This window comes from Electrona antarctica, assembly GCF_951216825.1.
Source record: "Electrona antarctica genome assembly, chromosome: 20".
Taxonomy (NCBI): domain Eukaryota; kingdom Metazoa; phylum Chordata; class Actinopteri; order Myctophiformes; family Myctophidae; genus Electrona; species Electrona antarctica.
The window spans coordinates 35936774-35955661 of NC_136801.1; the positions used below are offsets into that span (position 1 = coordinate 35936774).

The 18888-nt window shown below is 43.2% G+C and overlaps 1 protein-coding gene across 2 annotated transcripts in view; it reads right to left on the reverse strand.

Annotated features, from left to right (window-relative positions):
• Window positions 1-4261: 4261 nt before the first annotated feature.
• Window positions 4262-18888, reverse strand: part of LOC306913168 (uncharacterized protein) — a 66740-nt gene continuing 52113 nt past the window's right edge. Inside the window, exons 1-4 of one of the 2 annotated variants that reach the window (XM_079489746.1) lie at window positions 11448-11844; window positions 6837-6986; window positions 5841-6128; window positions 4262-5642 (exon numbers count right to left, since the gene is read on the reverse strand). In XM_079489746.1, the coding sequence (XP_079345872.1) occupies window positions 4510-5642; window positions 5841-6128; window positions 6837-6969 (1554 nt within the window). In that variant the 5' untranslated portion in view covers window positions 6970-6986; window positions 11448-11844 and the 3' untranslated portion in view covers window positions 4262-4509. Of the gene's footprint in view, window positions 5643-5840; window positions 6129-6836; window positions 6987-11447; window positions 11845-18888 lie in introns of those variants that run through there. The other variant, XM_079489745.1, reaches the window with a different exon arrangement.

Here is an 18888-nt window from a genome sequence, read left to right on the forward strand (position 1 = left end):
AACAAGCAACCAGGTACATTAGTCCAGCAGCCGAGGTGGACGGGTGGGAAATTCGGTAGGCCCTATTTATTATTTAGTATTATTTATTGGCCTAAAATATTGTCTAATTCTATATTCATACATTCGTGAATCCCCCTTTCAGGACACTCGGTTACCTTTTCTGAAGTTTGGACGTCGGTACCATAGGGTCCCTGATCGCTTATTCCACTCTCCATAGGACGCAGATTTACCCACTCTCTGTTCACGGAGAGCCACGCCGCCGCTGGAGTATTGGTGAGATGTTTCAAAGATGCATAACACAGCTATAGGAGACAACGGAAACGTGTGCGAAACGGTATTGACCGCCGATGCCGAAGTATTTTTAATATATATTTTTTTATTTTGCTTCGTTGAACTCCTCTCTTCCTGGTTGACTTCCCATTGTACCGCCTCCCGAGCGGCGACTGGCTAGCTGCACGTCCTAGTTACTGCCTCTGATTGGCCGACCGCGTACATGCAGGATGTTTATAATGCTGTTGTGTAGTGGGAGGCGGGACATGGGAAGTGAGGAAGAGAGAATTTCAGCGAAGCAACATTTGAACAGCGGTTAATGCCTTTTCGCACACGTTTCCGTTGTCTCCTATAGCTGTGTTATGCATCCTTGAAACATCTCACAAACACTCAAGCGGCGGCGCGGCTCTCCGTGAACAGAGTGGGTAAATCTGCGTCCTATGGAGAGTGGAATAAGTGATCAGGGACCCTAGGGTACCGACGTCCAAACTTCAGTACTACATAGAAAAAAGCTGAAAAAAGCCCATTTACAAGCTCATAATGTGTCGCAATAAAAATCTTGAAGACATTTTGAAAAATGTGGAATATATTTTTAGCAACAAAACTCCTGGCATAAAATGTTTTCAGATGGGGTCCGTAGATACATATATGAATTAATTAATTTGGGGGTCCTTTACTTACTTGAAAATGTCACCCTGAACAACATTAGGAAACAAAGCCCCCCAAAAAACGCAACCTGCGTTCTACCAATATTATCTACAAGCAAAACAAGCCCAATGACGCTTATAACAAGCGGACATGGCAACACTGGAACGTACCAGTGTCCAGTGAACACCGATAAGGGAGCACGGATAAGTCTTCCGGACGGTGGCCGAGCTCTTCAGAATAAAAGTACCCTAAACAAAAAACGATTCATTTTTGTGTATTGTTAACATTTATAACAGTAAATTATCCAAACTAGAGCGGTGCCGGTTGGGCACTGGCGCCTACTTATTGGAACAATGCAAGTTCTATTATCGTGTAGCCAGACAAGTGTGGTGTGGGGTTTATAGTTAATCTCACCTATTTAACAACACAAGCACAATACAAATCTACTTAATATCAGTCTCAAAACTTTGTTTGTGGACTCAGACCACTAATAGACCATATGCACACGGTGGCCATCTTGCCATTAATAGCAGGGGGCAAGTGGCAAAGTAGCCACTTTGACAAAGTTTGCATTTGACAGCCCATACATCCAAACAGAAAAGTCCTAAATGTTTGTATTAAACAACGTCAAACTTGAAATATCCTCTATCTGCAGTGCAAAGTGTTCGTTTCATAAACATCCACCATAAAGCACGAGGTCAGTCCGCTGCCCCCCCAGGTTGGCAGAGGAAGTGTAGTGTAGTGTTAGATAATTGACACAGGGTGAAAAAATGGGTTGCAAAATCGTGGGATAAAAAATAAATAAAACAAATTCAGTAAAGTGTCAGTAAAGCAACATCCTGTTGCCTCCTGTATTCAGAGTTATATTAAAAAGAGAATCACACCCGTGTGAAATGAGGGGCGCGCTCATCATCCTACATCATCCATTCATTGTCAATGGGAATTTAATCTTTGTGTAGGACAAAAATACCGTATTGCTCAGACACGATGTAAATTCTCCATTCATTGTCAATGGCATTTAATGTTTGTGTTAGGACAACAATCTACACTATAGCTGAATATAGCCCCTCAACTAGGAGGACTGCCCCGCCCCTAGCGATGGTTCAGATGACGCTCGTACTTCACAAGCGTCATGGCGAAACTTCAGCCTTTTTTTGGGGACAGCTTAGACCTAGAATTCCTGTGATCATTTAATTAACTTCGTACATTTTCATGTATCATAGGCATAGAACGGTCGCTACTGTCCCTGGTAGATTTCAATTGTGTGTGGCCTGAATGTGATAAATGCTCCGTTTGTACTCACCCATTAAATAATTCCAAAAACGTGGAGGGAAATATGGTCCTCTAGTTTTATATCCATGTGAAAGTTCTGGCACAAAACGTGTATTTAGTAAATTACCTCCACTTTTTCAAGAGATGCACACGGACTTCTTTCTCTCCGGCGAGGGGGGACTGGAATGATCGATGAACTGGTTTTAGACGTCATCACCAATTGACAAGGGAAACACAAATGTTTGGGTCACACAATTGGCAGGTGCCTTGCGATAGGTGCTGGGTAATTAATCACACCACCTGCCAATTGTGTGACCCAAACTTTTGTGTTTCCCTTGTCAATTGGTGATGACGTCTAAAATCAGTTCATCGATCATTCCAGTCCCCCCTCGCCGGAGAGAAAGAAGTCCGTGTGCATCTCTTGAAAAAGTGGAGATAATTTACTAAATACACGTTTTGTGCCAGAACTTTCACATGGATATAAAACTAGAGGACCATATTTCCCTCCACGTTTTTGGAATTATTTAATGGGTGAGTACAAACGGAGCATTTATCACATTCAGGCCGCACACAATTGAAATCTACCAGGGACAGTAGCGACCGTTCTATGCCTATGATACATGAACATTTACGAAGTTAATTAAATGATCACAGGCATTCTAGGTCTAGGGACAGCTATACATTTACAGAGCAAATGTGTACATAAATATTCAGATTTCAAATATAAAGTACTCCTGGTATGGTTATTAGCGGTTAAACGCAATGAAACGCATACAAATGTGTTTTATTAAACAACGCAAAATGCACGGCATTTCGCGTTGTTTAATAAAACGAGCTGCTTTTATCACCATAGGCTTTCAACAACGCACCCCAATGCATCGTCAAAAGCATTACGTCCATGGGACATTTGAGAATATCTTCCCATTTTGCGTTAAAAGTGGCATCGGGGGTGTTTAGGGAACTTTTTAATGCCCTGGGAATGTGTCAATCCCTCCAATAGTCGGAAAGAGACACAATCTCCCACTTAAGTTTCACGTCCTTTTCGTAATTCATGCTCAGTCTTTTCATGCTCAGTCAAGAGGTGTTCCCGTCTTCAGGGGGTATGAGAGAGTCTGTCACAATGATATTTCTTCCCTCCTCAAGAAGAAGATAGTCAAGAAGATATGTCTCCAAACACAAAAAAGTGGAGCAGCAAACTTGGTTGAGGACAGATCCCGGTTCTGTCCAGACAGATCCGTGTTGATCACATGACTTAGAGATTGGGTATAGCGTTTGCGTGATGTATGGATAAAATGTGTACGAGTAATGTAATTAAATGTGTTTAGCAAAAATAGGCCTCATGGTGGCACTATAATAGGGCGTTCTGAAGAATTTGGGGCAGAGGTTAGTCATTTGCATCCAGGGAGCGTGTTTACAGTTTGGCAATGGCCGGGCCAACGATGCTGGAGATTAGCCGTGCGCGCGCGCACACACACACACACACACACACACACACACACACACACACACACACACACACACACACACACACACACACACACACACACACACACACACACACACACACACACACACACACACACACACACACACACAATGTAATTTCCCCTCGGTTATCTGCTATATAAGTATTTTTTTTAAAACTCACACAAATGAAATCGTAAATATGTTGCATTACCTCTAGAGAAAAAGAGGGTTGATGGACCGCATGAGTTTTCCTGATGTCAGACATCAGCTTTTGTTGTGTTCACTTATGTGCTAAACTGTACAAATAGGGAAAGCCTTTCGATATGTCGATGTATATCATGTAATGAAATGTATACTGTTGATTGTATACTTTTATGAATCTGTGCTCCAAACCATGTGATCATGGTCGTGAGTTAAATAAATGATGATGATGATAAAAGAGTGACTTTGAGAGCTGTTTCCCCGTTACAATGGAAGTCTATGAGAGCCTATTTTTATTTCTAATATTTACTATTAAACTAAATAATTCATGGAATGGACTAGTTTGCTCACAACAAGGTAAGAAAACAAACCCTCTTTCTGAGGTCCACACATGCTGTACAGCAAATATATTTATTGACACTGCTTAACCATTTTGACCAGCATTGAAAGCTTGACCAGGATCCTTACCTAGTAACCGTCGCTAACGTGGTATTGGCCAAGAACGGGCTTGGGTGGGACTTAGTGAACGGCTAATTAAACTGAAGTGACTCAAGTAACGGCGGCACATGTCCCGCGGACTGGCACCAGTCCGTGGACCAGTGGTTGGGAACCTCTGGACTAGATGACTCACTGAAACTCTAATCACACCGTTTACAGTGGGAAAAGTTTTCCTCCAGTGTGGGAACGCTGGTGATACTTTAGAGAAGTTAGCTGACAGAAACTCTTGTCACAAAGTTTACACTGGAAAGGTTTTTCGCCAGTGTGTATACGCTGGTGTGTCTTCAGCTCCCTTTTCTGTTTGAAACGTTTGTCACAATATGTACAGTGAAAAGGTCTTTCTCCAGAGTGGCAACTCTGATGTACCCCCAGAGAACTTGATGTACTAAAACTCTTGTCACATAGTTTACACTGGTATGGTTTTTCTCCTGTGTGGCTACGCTGGTGTATGTTCAGTAGGATTAACATACGGAAACTCTTGCCACAATGTTCACACTGAAAAGGTTTGTCTCCAGTGTGGATACTCTGGTGTGCCTTCAGAGCATGTGCACGGGTGAATCCCTTGTTGCAATGTTTACATTGGAAAGGTTTTTCTCCAGTGTGGACATGCTGGTGTCTCTTCAGGTCAGTTGGATAAAGGTAACTCTTGTCACAATGTTTACATTGGAAAGGTCTTTCTCCTCTGTGGATACGCTGGTGTCTCTCCAGGTCAGCTGAATAATGGAAACTCTTGTCACAATCTTTACAGTGGAATGGTTTTCCTCCTGTGTGAATACACTGGTGTGTCTTCAGGTGTGTTGAATGATTGAAACGCTTGCCACAATCTTTACATTCGAAAGGTCTTTCTCCTGTGTGGATAAGCTGGTGTGACTTCAGGTTGGCTGAGTGATAGAAACGCTTGTCACAATATTTACAGTGGAAAGATTTTTCTCCAGTGTGGATAAGCTGGTGTGAATTCAGGTTAGATGAGTGATAGAAACGCTTGTCACAATCTTTACATTGGAAAGGTTTTTCTCCTGTGTGGATACGCTGATGTCTCTCCAGCTCAGTTGAATAAGGGAAACTTTTGTCACAATCTTTACAGTGGAAAGGTTTTTCTCCTGTGTGGATACGCTGGTGGTGTTGCTTCAGATTACCTGCATCATTGAATCTCCTGTTACAATGTTTACATTGGAAAGGTTTTTCTCCAGTGTGGATAAGCTGGTGTCGCCTCAGGTTACGTGCAGTAATGAAACCCTTTTCACAATGTGTACAGATGTGGGTCTCTGAAGACCGGGACCTCACTCCTGAGAGAGACAGAGACAGAGACACAGACAGACAGACAGATGTGAATAGGCAGGTTACAGGTACAACTTGAAAGGCTTCCCTGTTAATACTTTAAAAAATATATATATTTCTCTTTTGTTCTCCTAATTTAGTTAACTGTGCCAACTCTGTTTTCCCCACAAATGTAGTTCCTGTCTCTGTGTTTAACACTGACTGACCTCCACTGGACTCCTCACAATAATCACTGTCTTCAGTGTCAGATTCACTGGACTCCTCCCGGAAATCACGGTCTTCATTGTCAGATCCAAGTTCAACTTCAACGTGCGAAGAGATGTCTTCATCCTCATCTTCACTTTTCACTACTAGTAATGTCAACATTGACCCATCAGGCTCCTCTGGTCTTTGAAGTAGCTCCTCCTGTTTCTGGTTAATCTCTGGAGGCTCTGGTTCCTCTTGAAGCAGACTGGGGCTCCTCTCTCGTTTAGGAGAAAACTCCTCTTGGACGTCTAGGAACAGAAAAACAACATGATAGTCAACACTGGATTCCGTTTTCTGTCTTTTCCATGTACAAAATGAGCTAGTTACGAAGAAGATGTTATAAAAGGTGGTTCTGGAAACTTGACTTCTTAAGTCAAGTTTCCAGAACCAGTTAATTAGTATGTTAATTGAATTAGTACGAGTTAATTAGTTAATTAGTATGATTGAAGAAAAATACATATTTTCAAAAATAATTTTAAATAATATACAACATGATTTGTTTCTGTAAGTAGGTCACCTCCAAGCTGACCGGAAATATCCAATATGCTTATCGGCAACGGTTAATTAGGACCCATTGGATTGGCAACTAAAATTGACCAACGGTTAAGTTCAAGCAACACCACTGTAAGTATCAATACAATTGTGTATGATACATAGTCTCTGTCAGGCCAGAAGGCCGGACGCTATGTTGTCACCCCTGTCCGTCCATTTGTTTGTTTGTTTGTGCTACATTTTGCCGTGGGTAACAAGCCTTCATGAGGCAGAGCTCCCATGCGTTTATTGCATATCTTTTCCAACTGACTGAATATAGCCAACCATGACGCGGTTACACACCGGCATTACTAACCGTGTCCCTAACTGCATGTGGAAGCTACGTAGTCGGAATGGCAGAGTGTCGGAATGCCACTCTGTCCCCCCATGAGGGGATCCAGCGCCCCCAGTAAAAACCCACTCACCCAAGTCAAAGTCGCGGAAGTGCTGGGGTAATCGTCTCTGTCTCTTCCCCCGTCCTGCTGCTGGGAGCCCTGGAGAAATGTTTCTGGCTGCTTCTGGAGAACTCATCTTCACCTGCTGCAGGCTGGACTCCATAGACCAGTCTGGAGTCTCTGGAATGAAGAAACAGAATAAGTACGTTGACATTTAAGTGTACAACGCATGTTGTGTTCCCTCCCTGTATTGTACCATAGACTGCCGTTGTACAAACACAGGCAGTGGTGGGCACTACTACTGACCAGGCAGGAACGCACAAAAATACAGCAGTGATTTGAAAGCAGCACTGGAATGGGTCACAGACGAAAGAAACGGAGAGAGCCGCATTCACAGCATTTAACATTAAAACGTCAAATGTAACCTGTGTGAGAGGGTCATGCCACATAGCACTGAAACCGTTTTACTCCAAATGGCTAAAGGGGGGTGCTCTTTTGTGAGGGTACCTACCCTAGGGGACACGGGGAGAACATGCAAACTCCACACAGAAAGGCCCTTTCGCCAACCCCGCCTAGGGTATGGGCACTGATGACGCGGAGGAGGAAACACGCCGCCAGCACCCACAGCGTCCCGAGCGGGAATCGAACCCAGGACCTTCTAGCTGTGAGGCGACAGCACTACCAACTGTGCCACCGTGCCCCCGAATTGAAGTTTTCAAACGGTTCATGAGCTATGCCTGTTCAAAGCAATTGATCACTGTAGCGCCACCCTTTGGCCAAATGTTTATTTTATTGTTTATTTATTTGACAGGGACAATACCTACACATTAATCAACATGTCATTTTTCAAATCCATGTACATGCGCCAGTTAGTCAGTTAGAAGCTAATTTTCATCTGTAGTCCATGAGTAGAGCTAGTCCTAGCCCCTTTCGGCTCCCTCGGTTACCTTTTCTGAATTTGGACGGCGGTACCCTAGGGTCCCTCGTTGGTTATGCCACCCTCCATAGGACGCATATTTACCTACTGTCTGTTCACGGAGACCTGCCGCTTGAGTGTTGGTGAGATTTTTCAAAGATGCATAAAACAGCTATAGGAGACAGCGGGAACGTGTGCGAAACAGCGCTAATCGGAGTTGCCGTTAAAGATGATTGCCGTGATTTTTGCATTTTTCCAGTTTTTCCAGGTGTCTATGAGGTGACAGTACTTCATTAGACACCCTGGGCCTGGAGTAGTTTTTATGTGCAATGGTGAATTAACTTTGTATTTAGGGTTTCTTCCTGGAGGCTGAACCCTTGACAGTCAAACGGGCCAATGAAATAAACAGTAATATAGTGACGTCACACTATCAGCCCCTCCCCTAACCCCTCCCCCTTTATCATACAACTACAGCTGTGGGTGCGGCTTCAGTTCAGGTGGATCACCACCCATCACCACCCACCAGGCAAAACAGGCATACTTAATGAACTGGTGGGCGAGTCCACATAAAAGCATGATTTTAACAAATACTGTACACTTTTTGGAAAAAGTTCTTCCTCCTTATATTATAATAATAGGTCTGATGATCATGTTTTAGGGTGGAAGGAAATCGTGGCAAACCATCTTTAAGTATTTTTAATCTTTTTTTTTTTTTAATTTTGCTTTGCTGAACTTCTCTCTCTTCCTTGACTTCCTTGTTGACTTCCCATTGTACCGCCTCCCTCACCGAGACTGGCTAGCTGCGCTTCCTAGTTACTGCCTCTGATTGGCCGACCGCATACATGCAGGATGTTTATAATGCTGTTGTGTCGTGGGAGGCGGGACATGGGAAGTGAGGAAGAGAGAATTTCAGCGAAGCAAAACTTTGAAAAAAGATTAAAAATACTTAACGGCAACTACGATTAGCGCTGTTTCGCACACGTTTCCGCTGTCTCCTAAAGCTGTTTTATGCATCTTTGAAACATCTCACCAACACTCAAGCGACAGTGCAGGTCTCCGTGAACAGACAGTAGATAAATCTGTGTCCTATGGAGGGTGGAATAACAAACGAGGGACCCTAGGGTACCGCCGTCCAAATTCAGAAAAGGTAACCGAGGGTTCCGAAAGGGGCTAAGCTAGTCCCTGAGCCGCCTCTTAAACATGGTAATAAAACTATCCATACAAAAACATATACAACAGAAAAAGTAAACATAGTAGGCCTACAGGGGACTGGTGGCTTCGAGTCTAAGCAGAGTGACATAGCCCTCTATCATATTGCCACATTTTGTAAAAAAACGAGAAAACACTTAAGTCGTTCAGCATGAAGAGACTTATTATATTGCTGACGGTCAAACGGTTCATGAGCTGACTGTTCAAAGTTTTGAGTTTGTGATATAGCACCACCCTTTGGCCAATGGCTGTGGGCTTCGCGTCCTCACCATTTGGCATAGTCCTCTACCATGTTTCACAAAAACAGACTGCACGGTTAAGCCAGAACTGCAATATTTGGCAGAAGAAGAAAACATACAAATACAATGAGGGACCATTAGCTCTGGCCCATGGCTCCAATGCCTTTGCATTAGAGCTAATGCTACTCTCGTCTTCCTGCGCTAGCATGAATGCAGACCAGCCTCTCGACTGTAGCGAAAATAAAAAATAACGTTTGTGGAACGCCCTACCAACTGTCATTAAGACATGTGAATCCCTTGACTCCTTCAAAACCGCTCTCAAAGGGCACCTATGGACAGCTGCAATTCGAAACTGGCCCCCGTAAAATCTGAATCTCCCACCCACCCCTTTTCCCCCTCACTCACTGTATGTTTTTGTCCCCTTTTTACCTCCTTTATGATGATTTCCTGTTTTTGGCTATATAGAAGTGTATGTTTGTACACGTCTCAATGTTATGTTGAATTGAAAACGGTGGACCCTTTTGTAAACAAGTGTAATGCTGTAGTGTCATAGCCACTCAAAGTTAACAGTTTTTGTATTATTGAATTGTGCTTGAAATGTACTTTAATTCTGCAAACTTTAATACTTCAATCAATCAAAACTCACCAATACAAAGGCGGATTGTGAAATGAAATGAAATGATTACTATATTTACCCAGGGTATCTGGGCTAAGCTCAAGAACTTGTTTCCAGCCAGGCCCTGCTCATAGAACATTTCATCGTAGTGGTTCAATGCCTTGTTCAAGGGCACTTCAGCGGTGGTAATTTTAACGTGTCGGACCGCTGATTCGAACTGGCGACCTTCCAGTATCAAGACCGCTGCGCAATCCGTTCGGCCACCGCTGCCACTGAGTGTTATTGTGTTATTAGAAAGACTACACTCCACAGTGGACGCACTCTGAGCCACCACCACACGTATAAAATGTAGTAGGAGTAGTAGTAGGAGTAACAAAACAAAACAAAAATCTTCAGGTGAAAAATAAAACTCTCTCTCTGGCCAAAAAGTGAATTTTATACATGTGGTGGGGGGCTCAGAGTGTGTCCACCGCGGAAAGTAGGCTTTCTAATAACACAAGCCGCCTCTGTATTGCCTACCACCCTATTTCTATAAATCTCCATCTCGAAAGTGAAAAAATAGTCTATGAACAGGTTGAAAAGTAATAAATGAATGTACGAGTTCCAATCTGGCTTCAGAACATCCCACTCCACTGACACATGCCTACTCTATTTGTATTGAGTTGTTCTTGAAATGTGCTGTAATTCTGCAAACTGTTAATAAATATTTCAATCAATCAATCAGTAGGCCTATAGTTCTAATGCAAAGGCATAAGCTTCGGGCTTGGCCCCTACGTGTTTTCTATTTTCTGGTTAAACACTGTTCAGGTTCACTACTAGCCCGTCTCCGGACCCCCGGGTTGAGCTCCTTTGGACCTACCACGTAGGGTCCGGTCTCACCGGCATCACGCGACGTGGGACGCAATCTGACTTACCCTGACTTAGCCCTGTGCTGCGGTGTCGGTGTCACGCTGACATATTCCAAAAGAAGCATATGGACGCTATAGGATACAACGAACCCTCTCACCCCCCCCCGAACGGCACAGAAGCCGTTAAGTATTTTTAATGTTTGTACGACCGTTTGGCAGCTCTGAAATTCTCTCTTCGGTCCCTCCTTGTTGACATCTCGGTTGGCTAGAGGTAGGCTAGCTGTAGGCTAGCTGCGCCTACGAGGCGCGTAGGGAGGCGCAGCTAGCCAACCGAGAGGCTGGAGGCGGTACAATGGGATGAAATGAAATGAAATGAAATCTATATTTACCCAGGGTATCTGGGCTAAGCTCAAGAACTTGTTTCCAGCCAGGCCCTGCTCATAGAACAATGTCAACAAGAGAGAATTTCAGAGCTGCCAAAACGGTCGTACAAACATTAAAAATACTTAACGGCTTCTGAGCCGTTCGCGGGGGGGGTCAGAAGGTTCGTTGTCTCCTATAGCGTTCATATGCTTCTTTTTGAATATGTCAGCGTGACACCCACTTTGCAGCACAGGGCTAAGTCAGGGGAAATCAGATGGCATCCCATGTCGCTTGAATCCGGTGAGAAGGAACCCTACATAAAGTCAACAAAATGTCAGAAACTTTAACGTAGGGTTCCGAAAGGAGCTAGTTCACTACCAAAACACTTTTCTTTCAGGTCAACACTCTAATTTACATTATTATTGTATATAAAATAAAACAAAAACATACCTTTACTTCCCGGATGACTTATTCTGGTAGAAAACACACTTTAACACATCCAAAGTGGGGAACTATTTTAGTCCAGAGTCTCTCGACTGTAATTGAAGCTATCCTAGCATTAGCGTTTAGCAAACCGTATTTGTTCTATTCGTGTGCAATTTCCTCCCGTTTTCATTACAACTAGCCAGTCTGTCACTCTTTACAGGCTGTCGTGCAACGAGATAATCTCAGGTAGGCTACAAGTTGCACAAAGGGTTGTACTGCAAACTGTATATCATCATCAAACAGACATTCTCTGTATCAATTCTCTGCTCTGTTTGTTTGGCAGTTCATCATCATCACCAGTGTCTGGTGAAAGCCCAAGGGGGCAGGCAGGCTTTCCAACGTTGAAGCTCTGGGCCCTAGTGGTAGGAGGAGGGACTACAGGCGGGCCCGTGGATTCATGACCGGGAAACCTTATATATATACTCTATGGGGAAACCCCGTGCAGCTGGGCTTTAACATTGAGCGCTCGGTTGCACTTCCGCATTTGACCACCAAAATTTGGTGGTCAAATGCGGAAGTAGACGTTCTGAGACGGTACTTCCGGCAGTCTTCCGGGTGCTTCAAAACGCCACTGAGCAACTTCCACTGACATGAATAGCTGGGGGGGGGGGGGCGGAGCTTCGCGCCAGTTCAGTCTCTATTATATATATACTCTATGTGAAAGCCCCGTAACGCATACGGGAGCACGGATAAGACTTCCGGTGGCCGAGCTCTTCAGAATAAAAGTACCATCTAGAGTAAACAAAGGTAATTCATTTGCACATTAAAACAATAAATTAAGTATTTAAATAATTTATGTTTGTGTATTTTATTAACATTTAAAACACTTATCCAAATGGGTAAATTCTGTTCACTGGAGTGCATAGCCCTTACAAATGTACTTTTTGGCCAGAAAGCGATTTGTTTTCACAAGAGAAAAAAAATCTATGAAGGTTTTCTCTTGGCAAAGTTGGCAATATCGGTAGAGGGCGAGGTGAGTAGGTGAAACGTTCTTTTTATTTTCGTAACGGAGAGGTTGGTCCGCGTTTCATGCGAGCCAGGAAAGAGAACGTCGCATAGCCTCAATGCAACGGCAGTAAAGTACATGATGCTATGGACAAGAGCCATCTAGGGGGCACAGCTAGAAGGTCCTGGGTTCGATTCCTGCTGGGGACGCTGTGGGCGTGTTCTCTCCTCCGTCATCAGTGCCCATACCCGAGGCGGGGTTGGCGAAAGGGCCTTTCTGTGTGGAGTTTGCATATGATCCTTAAGCAGCTTGGACTGCTCATGCATAGAAGCATGAGGTTGAGGTATGCTGCCCTCCCCAGGTTGGCAGTGTAGTGTAGCGAAGTGTAGCGCCCAGGATTACATTCGTTAATTGATACTGGGTGAAAAAATGGGTTACAAAATGGTGGGATAAAAATTTAAAAAAAGAAAAAAAAGAATCGTAGATCAAAACAAGCTTTATTTGCTGCTCATTTACAATAGTGACCGTAATTATTTTCTTTATTTTACGAGGCTATACATTTTTACTGGGTCATTCTCATTCCTCCTATTTATTCCTAACAATTTTTACAGGATTATTATTGTTTTTTTTCTGAAAGAGGGTATGTTCAGCCAAACATTTGTCTAGCTTAAGAGCGAGCTATTGTATTCCGATTTGGCAGTAGTATGGAGGCAAGTAGGAACCTGGTATTCCTATGGAGGAATGAATGCCAACAGAGCTGGTACAGTATACACAATATACTGCAATAAATCAAATCTGATAAGACACAAAATTGCTCAGACGTGAATCGTACACCAAGACCTTAATGTATTATGTACTATATAAGTCCTTATGTAGATTTGTTCTAAGGTGTCCACTGTTCTCAGGTGCACTTTGCTGACTTCTGGCCGCACTGGGCGGCCCGGCCACCCTTTTTTTACACCTCTCCCACTCGGCCGATATTGTGGTGTTGTAGGTCTCCCTGAACGCGTGTGTGTGTCCAACAGCTGACACGAAGAGTCAGTGGTTATCAAAGGTCCATTCGGTATTTGAGCCATGGACCACCATTTGATGAGATTTAACCCACTGAGAATATTGGATGAGATTTGGTCCACAATTCCATGCTGTTATGATGTGATAGAGACAACAGGCAAATGTTGATCAAAATAACACATCACTCACACACACACACTACATTCTCTTCAAACAATTCTCATTCCATCACTCGCTGCTGCTAATTTTCTCTCGCTTAATTACTCATCATGCCCCGCAGCATGTGCACACCACAATTCTCTCTCTCTCTGAGATCGGAGAGCTCAAACAGTCACAAATACTACAGGAGAAATACCATCTTTGTTTTAATCAGCGCGAGGGGCTGCTGACAGACCGGGCTTCTGCGGTACCATAATGGGCCGGGCGGGGACCGGGCTGAAATCCACGGGCCCAGGCCAGGCCAGGGCCCAGGCTCTAACACACACGGGCGGACGGAATGCAAAACATACTCTCTCCCATTGCTTTCGGCCTGGTGTAGACAAAAACAAAATCATAATTCATTCAAAATTCATAAAACATACATGTAATTTCCCCTCGGTTAATATAAGCACCCAAAACACACACACTTGATATTGTTTACATGGTCATGTATAGTAATTACACCAACATATTTTGCATTCCCTCTAGAGAAAAAGAAAGAGACAAAAAGCGAAGAGGAAAGTTACCGTTAAAGTTTCACCTTACAGCAGTGTTGTTTTTGACAGATATTATTTATTTATTTCGTTTTAGTCATAGTCTTTTGAATAATTTTAGTCACATTTTAGTCACCTGGAATGTTTTAGTGTTAGTCTAGTTTTAGATCTGTAATTTATACAAATAACTACCCATATGGTCACGCACGTATGCTCGCATGCACACGTACGGGGATACACACATATACTGTATGGTTACTATTACTATATAATTACCATATCATTTGAGTGATTCCATATAGCCATCAATTACCTTTGCTTTATATGATTGAGTTGCTTAATTTTAGTTCAGTGTCCAGATTATTCCATAGGTTCACCCCAATGGCAGAAAGACATCTCTCTTTGATGTTGGTCCGTGAAATGTTAGTCTTTTTAAAAATTCCAATTCCCCTGAGTTTATAGGTGCTTTCCCTAGGCTTAAATAGCTCATGTATGCTGATTGGAAGCAATTTATTATATACCTTATTATAGCTGTGTTGAGAGGGTGACTAAATCTTAATATTTCAATGTGCGGTTTTTAATGCATAGTGAATTTGTCGGTGCATGATAATCGGCCCGTTTGACAATTCTTATTGCTTTCTTTTGTAGGATAGCGATAGGGTGTAATATAGTTGTATGCGTTTCCCCAAACTTCGACACAGTAGAACTTATAACAGTATAACTGATATGGTAGTATTAGAGAATTGTATAGTTTCTGGAGTGATTTTATATATTTTTTAAAAAACTGTCATTTTAAAGTCTACTCAGGCTTATGTGAACACCCTGGGCAGTTCTTAAAACTGTATTTTAACCATGAGATTCATCAAAAACCCCTAAACGTTTTTTCTGTTGACTTGATATTGTCCTTCTAATACGTGAGGGGCCGTGGTTTTTTATTTATGTTTAATAATTATTTTGGAAACAAACCTCCAGCTCCAGCCCCCCTCCTCCTCACAAAATCAAAAATAATTATTACAAATAAATTAAAACAGTAAATGACAAACCACGGCCCCCTCACGTATTAGGGCATTATCAGTCAACAGAAAATAGGTTGGATGTTTTCGATGAATATATCATGTTAAAATGGAGTTTTAAGTTACAATGGGTTTGTATAGGAAGGGGCGAGCAGCTAAAATGAATATCAAATATCTAAATACTGACTGAAGTTTTTCTCCAGTGACTCACTGAAACTCTAATCACACCGTGTGGGAACGCTGGTGATACTTCAGAGAAGTTAACTGACAGAATCTCTTGTCACAAAGTTTACACTGGAAAGGTTTTTCTCCAGTGTGGATACGCTGGTGTATCTTCAGCTCCTTTTTCTGTTTGAAACGTTTGTCACAATATGTACAGTGGAAAGGTCTTTCTCCAGCGTGGTAACTCTGATGTACCTTCAGATAACCTGATGTACTAAAACTCTTGTCACATTGTTTACACTGGAAAGGTTTTTCTCCTGTGTGGCTACGCTGGTGTTGGTTCAGTAGGATTAACGTACGGAAACTCTTGCCACAATGTTCACACTGGAAAGGTTTTTCTCCAGTGTGGATACTCTGGTGTGCCTTCAGATAACCTGATGTACTAAAACTCTTGTCACATTGTTTACACTGGAAAGGTTTTTCTCCTGTGTGGCTACGCTGGTGTTGGTTCAGTAGGATTAACGTACGGAAACTCTTGTCACAATGTTTACAGTGGAAAGGTTTTTCTCCTGTGTGGATACGCTGGTGTCTGACCAGCTCAGCTGAATAATAGAAACTCTTGTCACAATCTTTACAGTGGAATGGTTTTCCTCTTGTGTGGATACACTGGTGTCTCTTCACGTGTGTTGACTGATTGAAACACTTGCCACAATCTTTACATTCGAAAGGTTTTTCTCCTGTGTGGATAAGCTGGTGTGACTTCAGGTGACCGGAGTGATAGAAACGCTTGTCACAATATTTACAGTGGAAAGATTTTTCTCCAGTGTGGATACGTTGGTGTGTCTTCAGAGAATTTTCACAGCTGAAACTTTTGTCACAATCTTTACATTGGAAAGGTTTTTCTCCCGTGTGGATACGCTGGTGTCTCTCCAGGTCAGTTGAAAGATGGAAACTCTTGTCACAATCTTTACAGTGGAAAGGTTTTTCTCCTGTGTGGATACGCAGGTGTTTCTTCAGATTGTCTGCATCACTGAATCTCTTATCACAATGTTTACATTGGAAAGGTTTTTCTCCAGTGTGGATACGCTGGTGTCGCCTCAGGTTAGATGCAGATTTGTAATCCTTTTCACATTGTGTACAGATGTGGGTCTCTGAAGACCGGGACCTTACACCTGAGAGAGAGAGAGTGAATAGGCAGGTTAAAAATAGTGTGTACAGGAACAACTTGAAAAGTCATCATCAAACAAGTTCCTTGTTTGGGAGCACAAAGGCTTCCCTGTTAATACTTTGTTTTTTCATATCTCGCCTTTGTTCTCCTAATTTAGTAACTGTGCCAAATATCAGTTTCCCCCACAAATATAGTTCCTGTTTAGGTCTGGGTCCTGAACCTCGGGCCCAAGCAGGTACCAAACCAAGCAAGCTTGGGTACCGGGTACTCCCTATCGGTTCCTACAGATGTGCACAGTCAAGCGCTATTTATTTAACAGTAACGGCAAAATCTAGAAAACCTCTGTTGTAAGGAGCAGAGGCGTCTGGGAGAAATGCGAGGCCCTGTGCGATATGTCGGGGGGAACAATGTGCGCGCGCGTTAGCGAGCGCGCTAATTTTTTGAATTAATTAATTAATGAATACTTACTTTTGATACTTAAATATTAAGTATCACATTTGCTTGATTGCCTGCAGACAGTTTGTGATCGATCAAAATTCAATTAGAAAATTGTGAAATCATGACACTGACTGACTGGACTGACAGAGAGACTGAAAGAGAGAGAGAGAGAGAGAGAGAGAGAGAGGCCGTCGGTCCATGCGCGACTAATTATTTGAAATAAAACCTTTTTTGTCCACACATACATGACAGCATACCTTTTCACTTCACTCGAGTGACGAGTCGTTTTGTTTGTGAGCGGTAGCGGTTGTGCACTCAACTAGCCTGGCTACATGTGTTCAACTTGTTTTTGTTTCGTTTCCATTGTGTGTATAATTCGACTGCGTTGCGCGCTGGCGCGGCCGATCTACAAGCTCACAACGCGCCGCGCTGCAACGCATTGTGAGCTTGTAGATCTGCTCTAATTCTGCAGCGCAAGCTAGCACGGCACTGCGCAGCGCAGAGGGGGACAACAGGGGGCCCCACGACCGGACGGCCGGGCGTTGCTTAACGGGAGGACGAATAAGTGACGCCGTTTGGGAGGAGGAGGCGACGCGCGGCCGTCGGAGGCCCCCCTGGGGGGGGGGGGGGGGTGGGGGTGGGCGGCTCCAAGCCGACCGCAGCAACTGTGAAGGAACGGGCTGCGATGCGATTATTGTTTCTTAAAAAAAAAAAAAAAAAACACTGCCTAGCGCGAGGCCTCGCATGTGCGAGGCCCTGTGCGGCCGCACCATTCGCACTACCCTTAAAGCGGCCCTGGTAAGGAGATGCATATATTTGCGTTAACTTTGACAGCCTTATCTCACATCTCCATTACCCGTCTTACAAAATAAATAAAGTAAAGATTTTTGTAAAATAATAGTTTGACCGGCTCTAATTTAAGTTATTTTACACCATTTCGTAACCGAAATAGGGAACCGTAATCGGTACCGGACTCACAGAAATCCTAATTATACCCATCCCTATTCCTGTCCCTTTAACACTGACTGACCTCCACTGGACTCCTCCCGATAATCACTGTCTTCAGTGGCAGATTCACTGGATTCCTCCCGATAATGACGGTCTTCAGTGTCAGATTCACTGGACTCCTCCCAATAATCACGGTCTTCAGTGTCAGATCCAAGTTCAACTTCAACGTGCAAAGAGATGTCTTCATCCTCAATGAGGATGCATGAGGATGAGGAATCCTCATCTTCACTTTTCACTGATGGTAATGTCAACATTGACCCATCAGGCTCCTCTGGTCTTTGAAGTAGCTTCTCCTGTTCCTGGTTAATATCTGGAGGCTCTGGTTCCTCCTGAAGCAGATTGGGGTTCCTCTCCTGTTTAGGAGAAAACTCCTCTTGGATGTCTAGGAGCAGAAAAACAACATGATAGTCATCAACACTGGATTCTGTTTTCTGTCCGTTTTCTGTATGTACAAAATTAGCTATTATTAAGTAGACATTTAATATCAAAGGTGGTTCTGGAAACTTAAGCAAAATACATATTTTCCAAAATAATTAGAATTTATCTTTTTAGTATGTAAGACTTTCAGCGCCCCCTGATGTTCATTACCGCAGGCAGCCAGGCAATATCTGTGAATTTGCGCCAACTACTTCCGGGGCACACAGCCCAATACAGCGAGAGGAGGAGCAAAAGGTTGTACGAGCAGCAGCCGTCTTAGTTTACACCACAAGCGTAGCTCTGGTCCATAAAATAGCTCCAATGTGTTGCATTTAGAGCTATGTTACTCTCGACTTCCGCCGATCACATGAATGCAGACCAGCCTCTCGTCTTTAGTGTAAATAAAAATAACGTTTTTGCTACTCACCAAAAGGCGGATTGTGTCATTAGAAAGCCTACTTTCCTTAGTGGAAGCACTTTTTGGCCAGAATGAGATTTGTTTTCACCAGAGGAAAAATATTCTCTATGAGGCAATTCTCTGGGCAATATC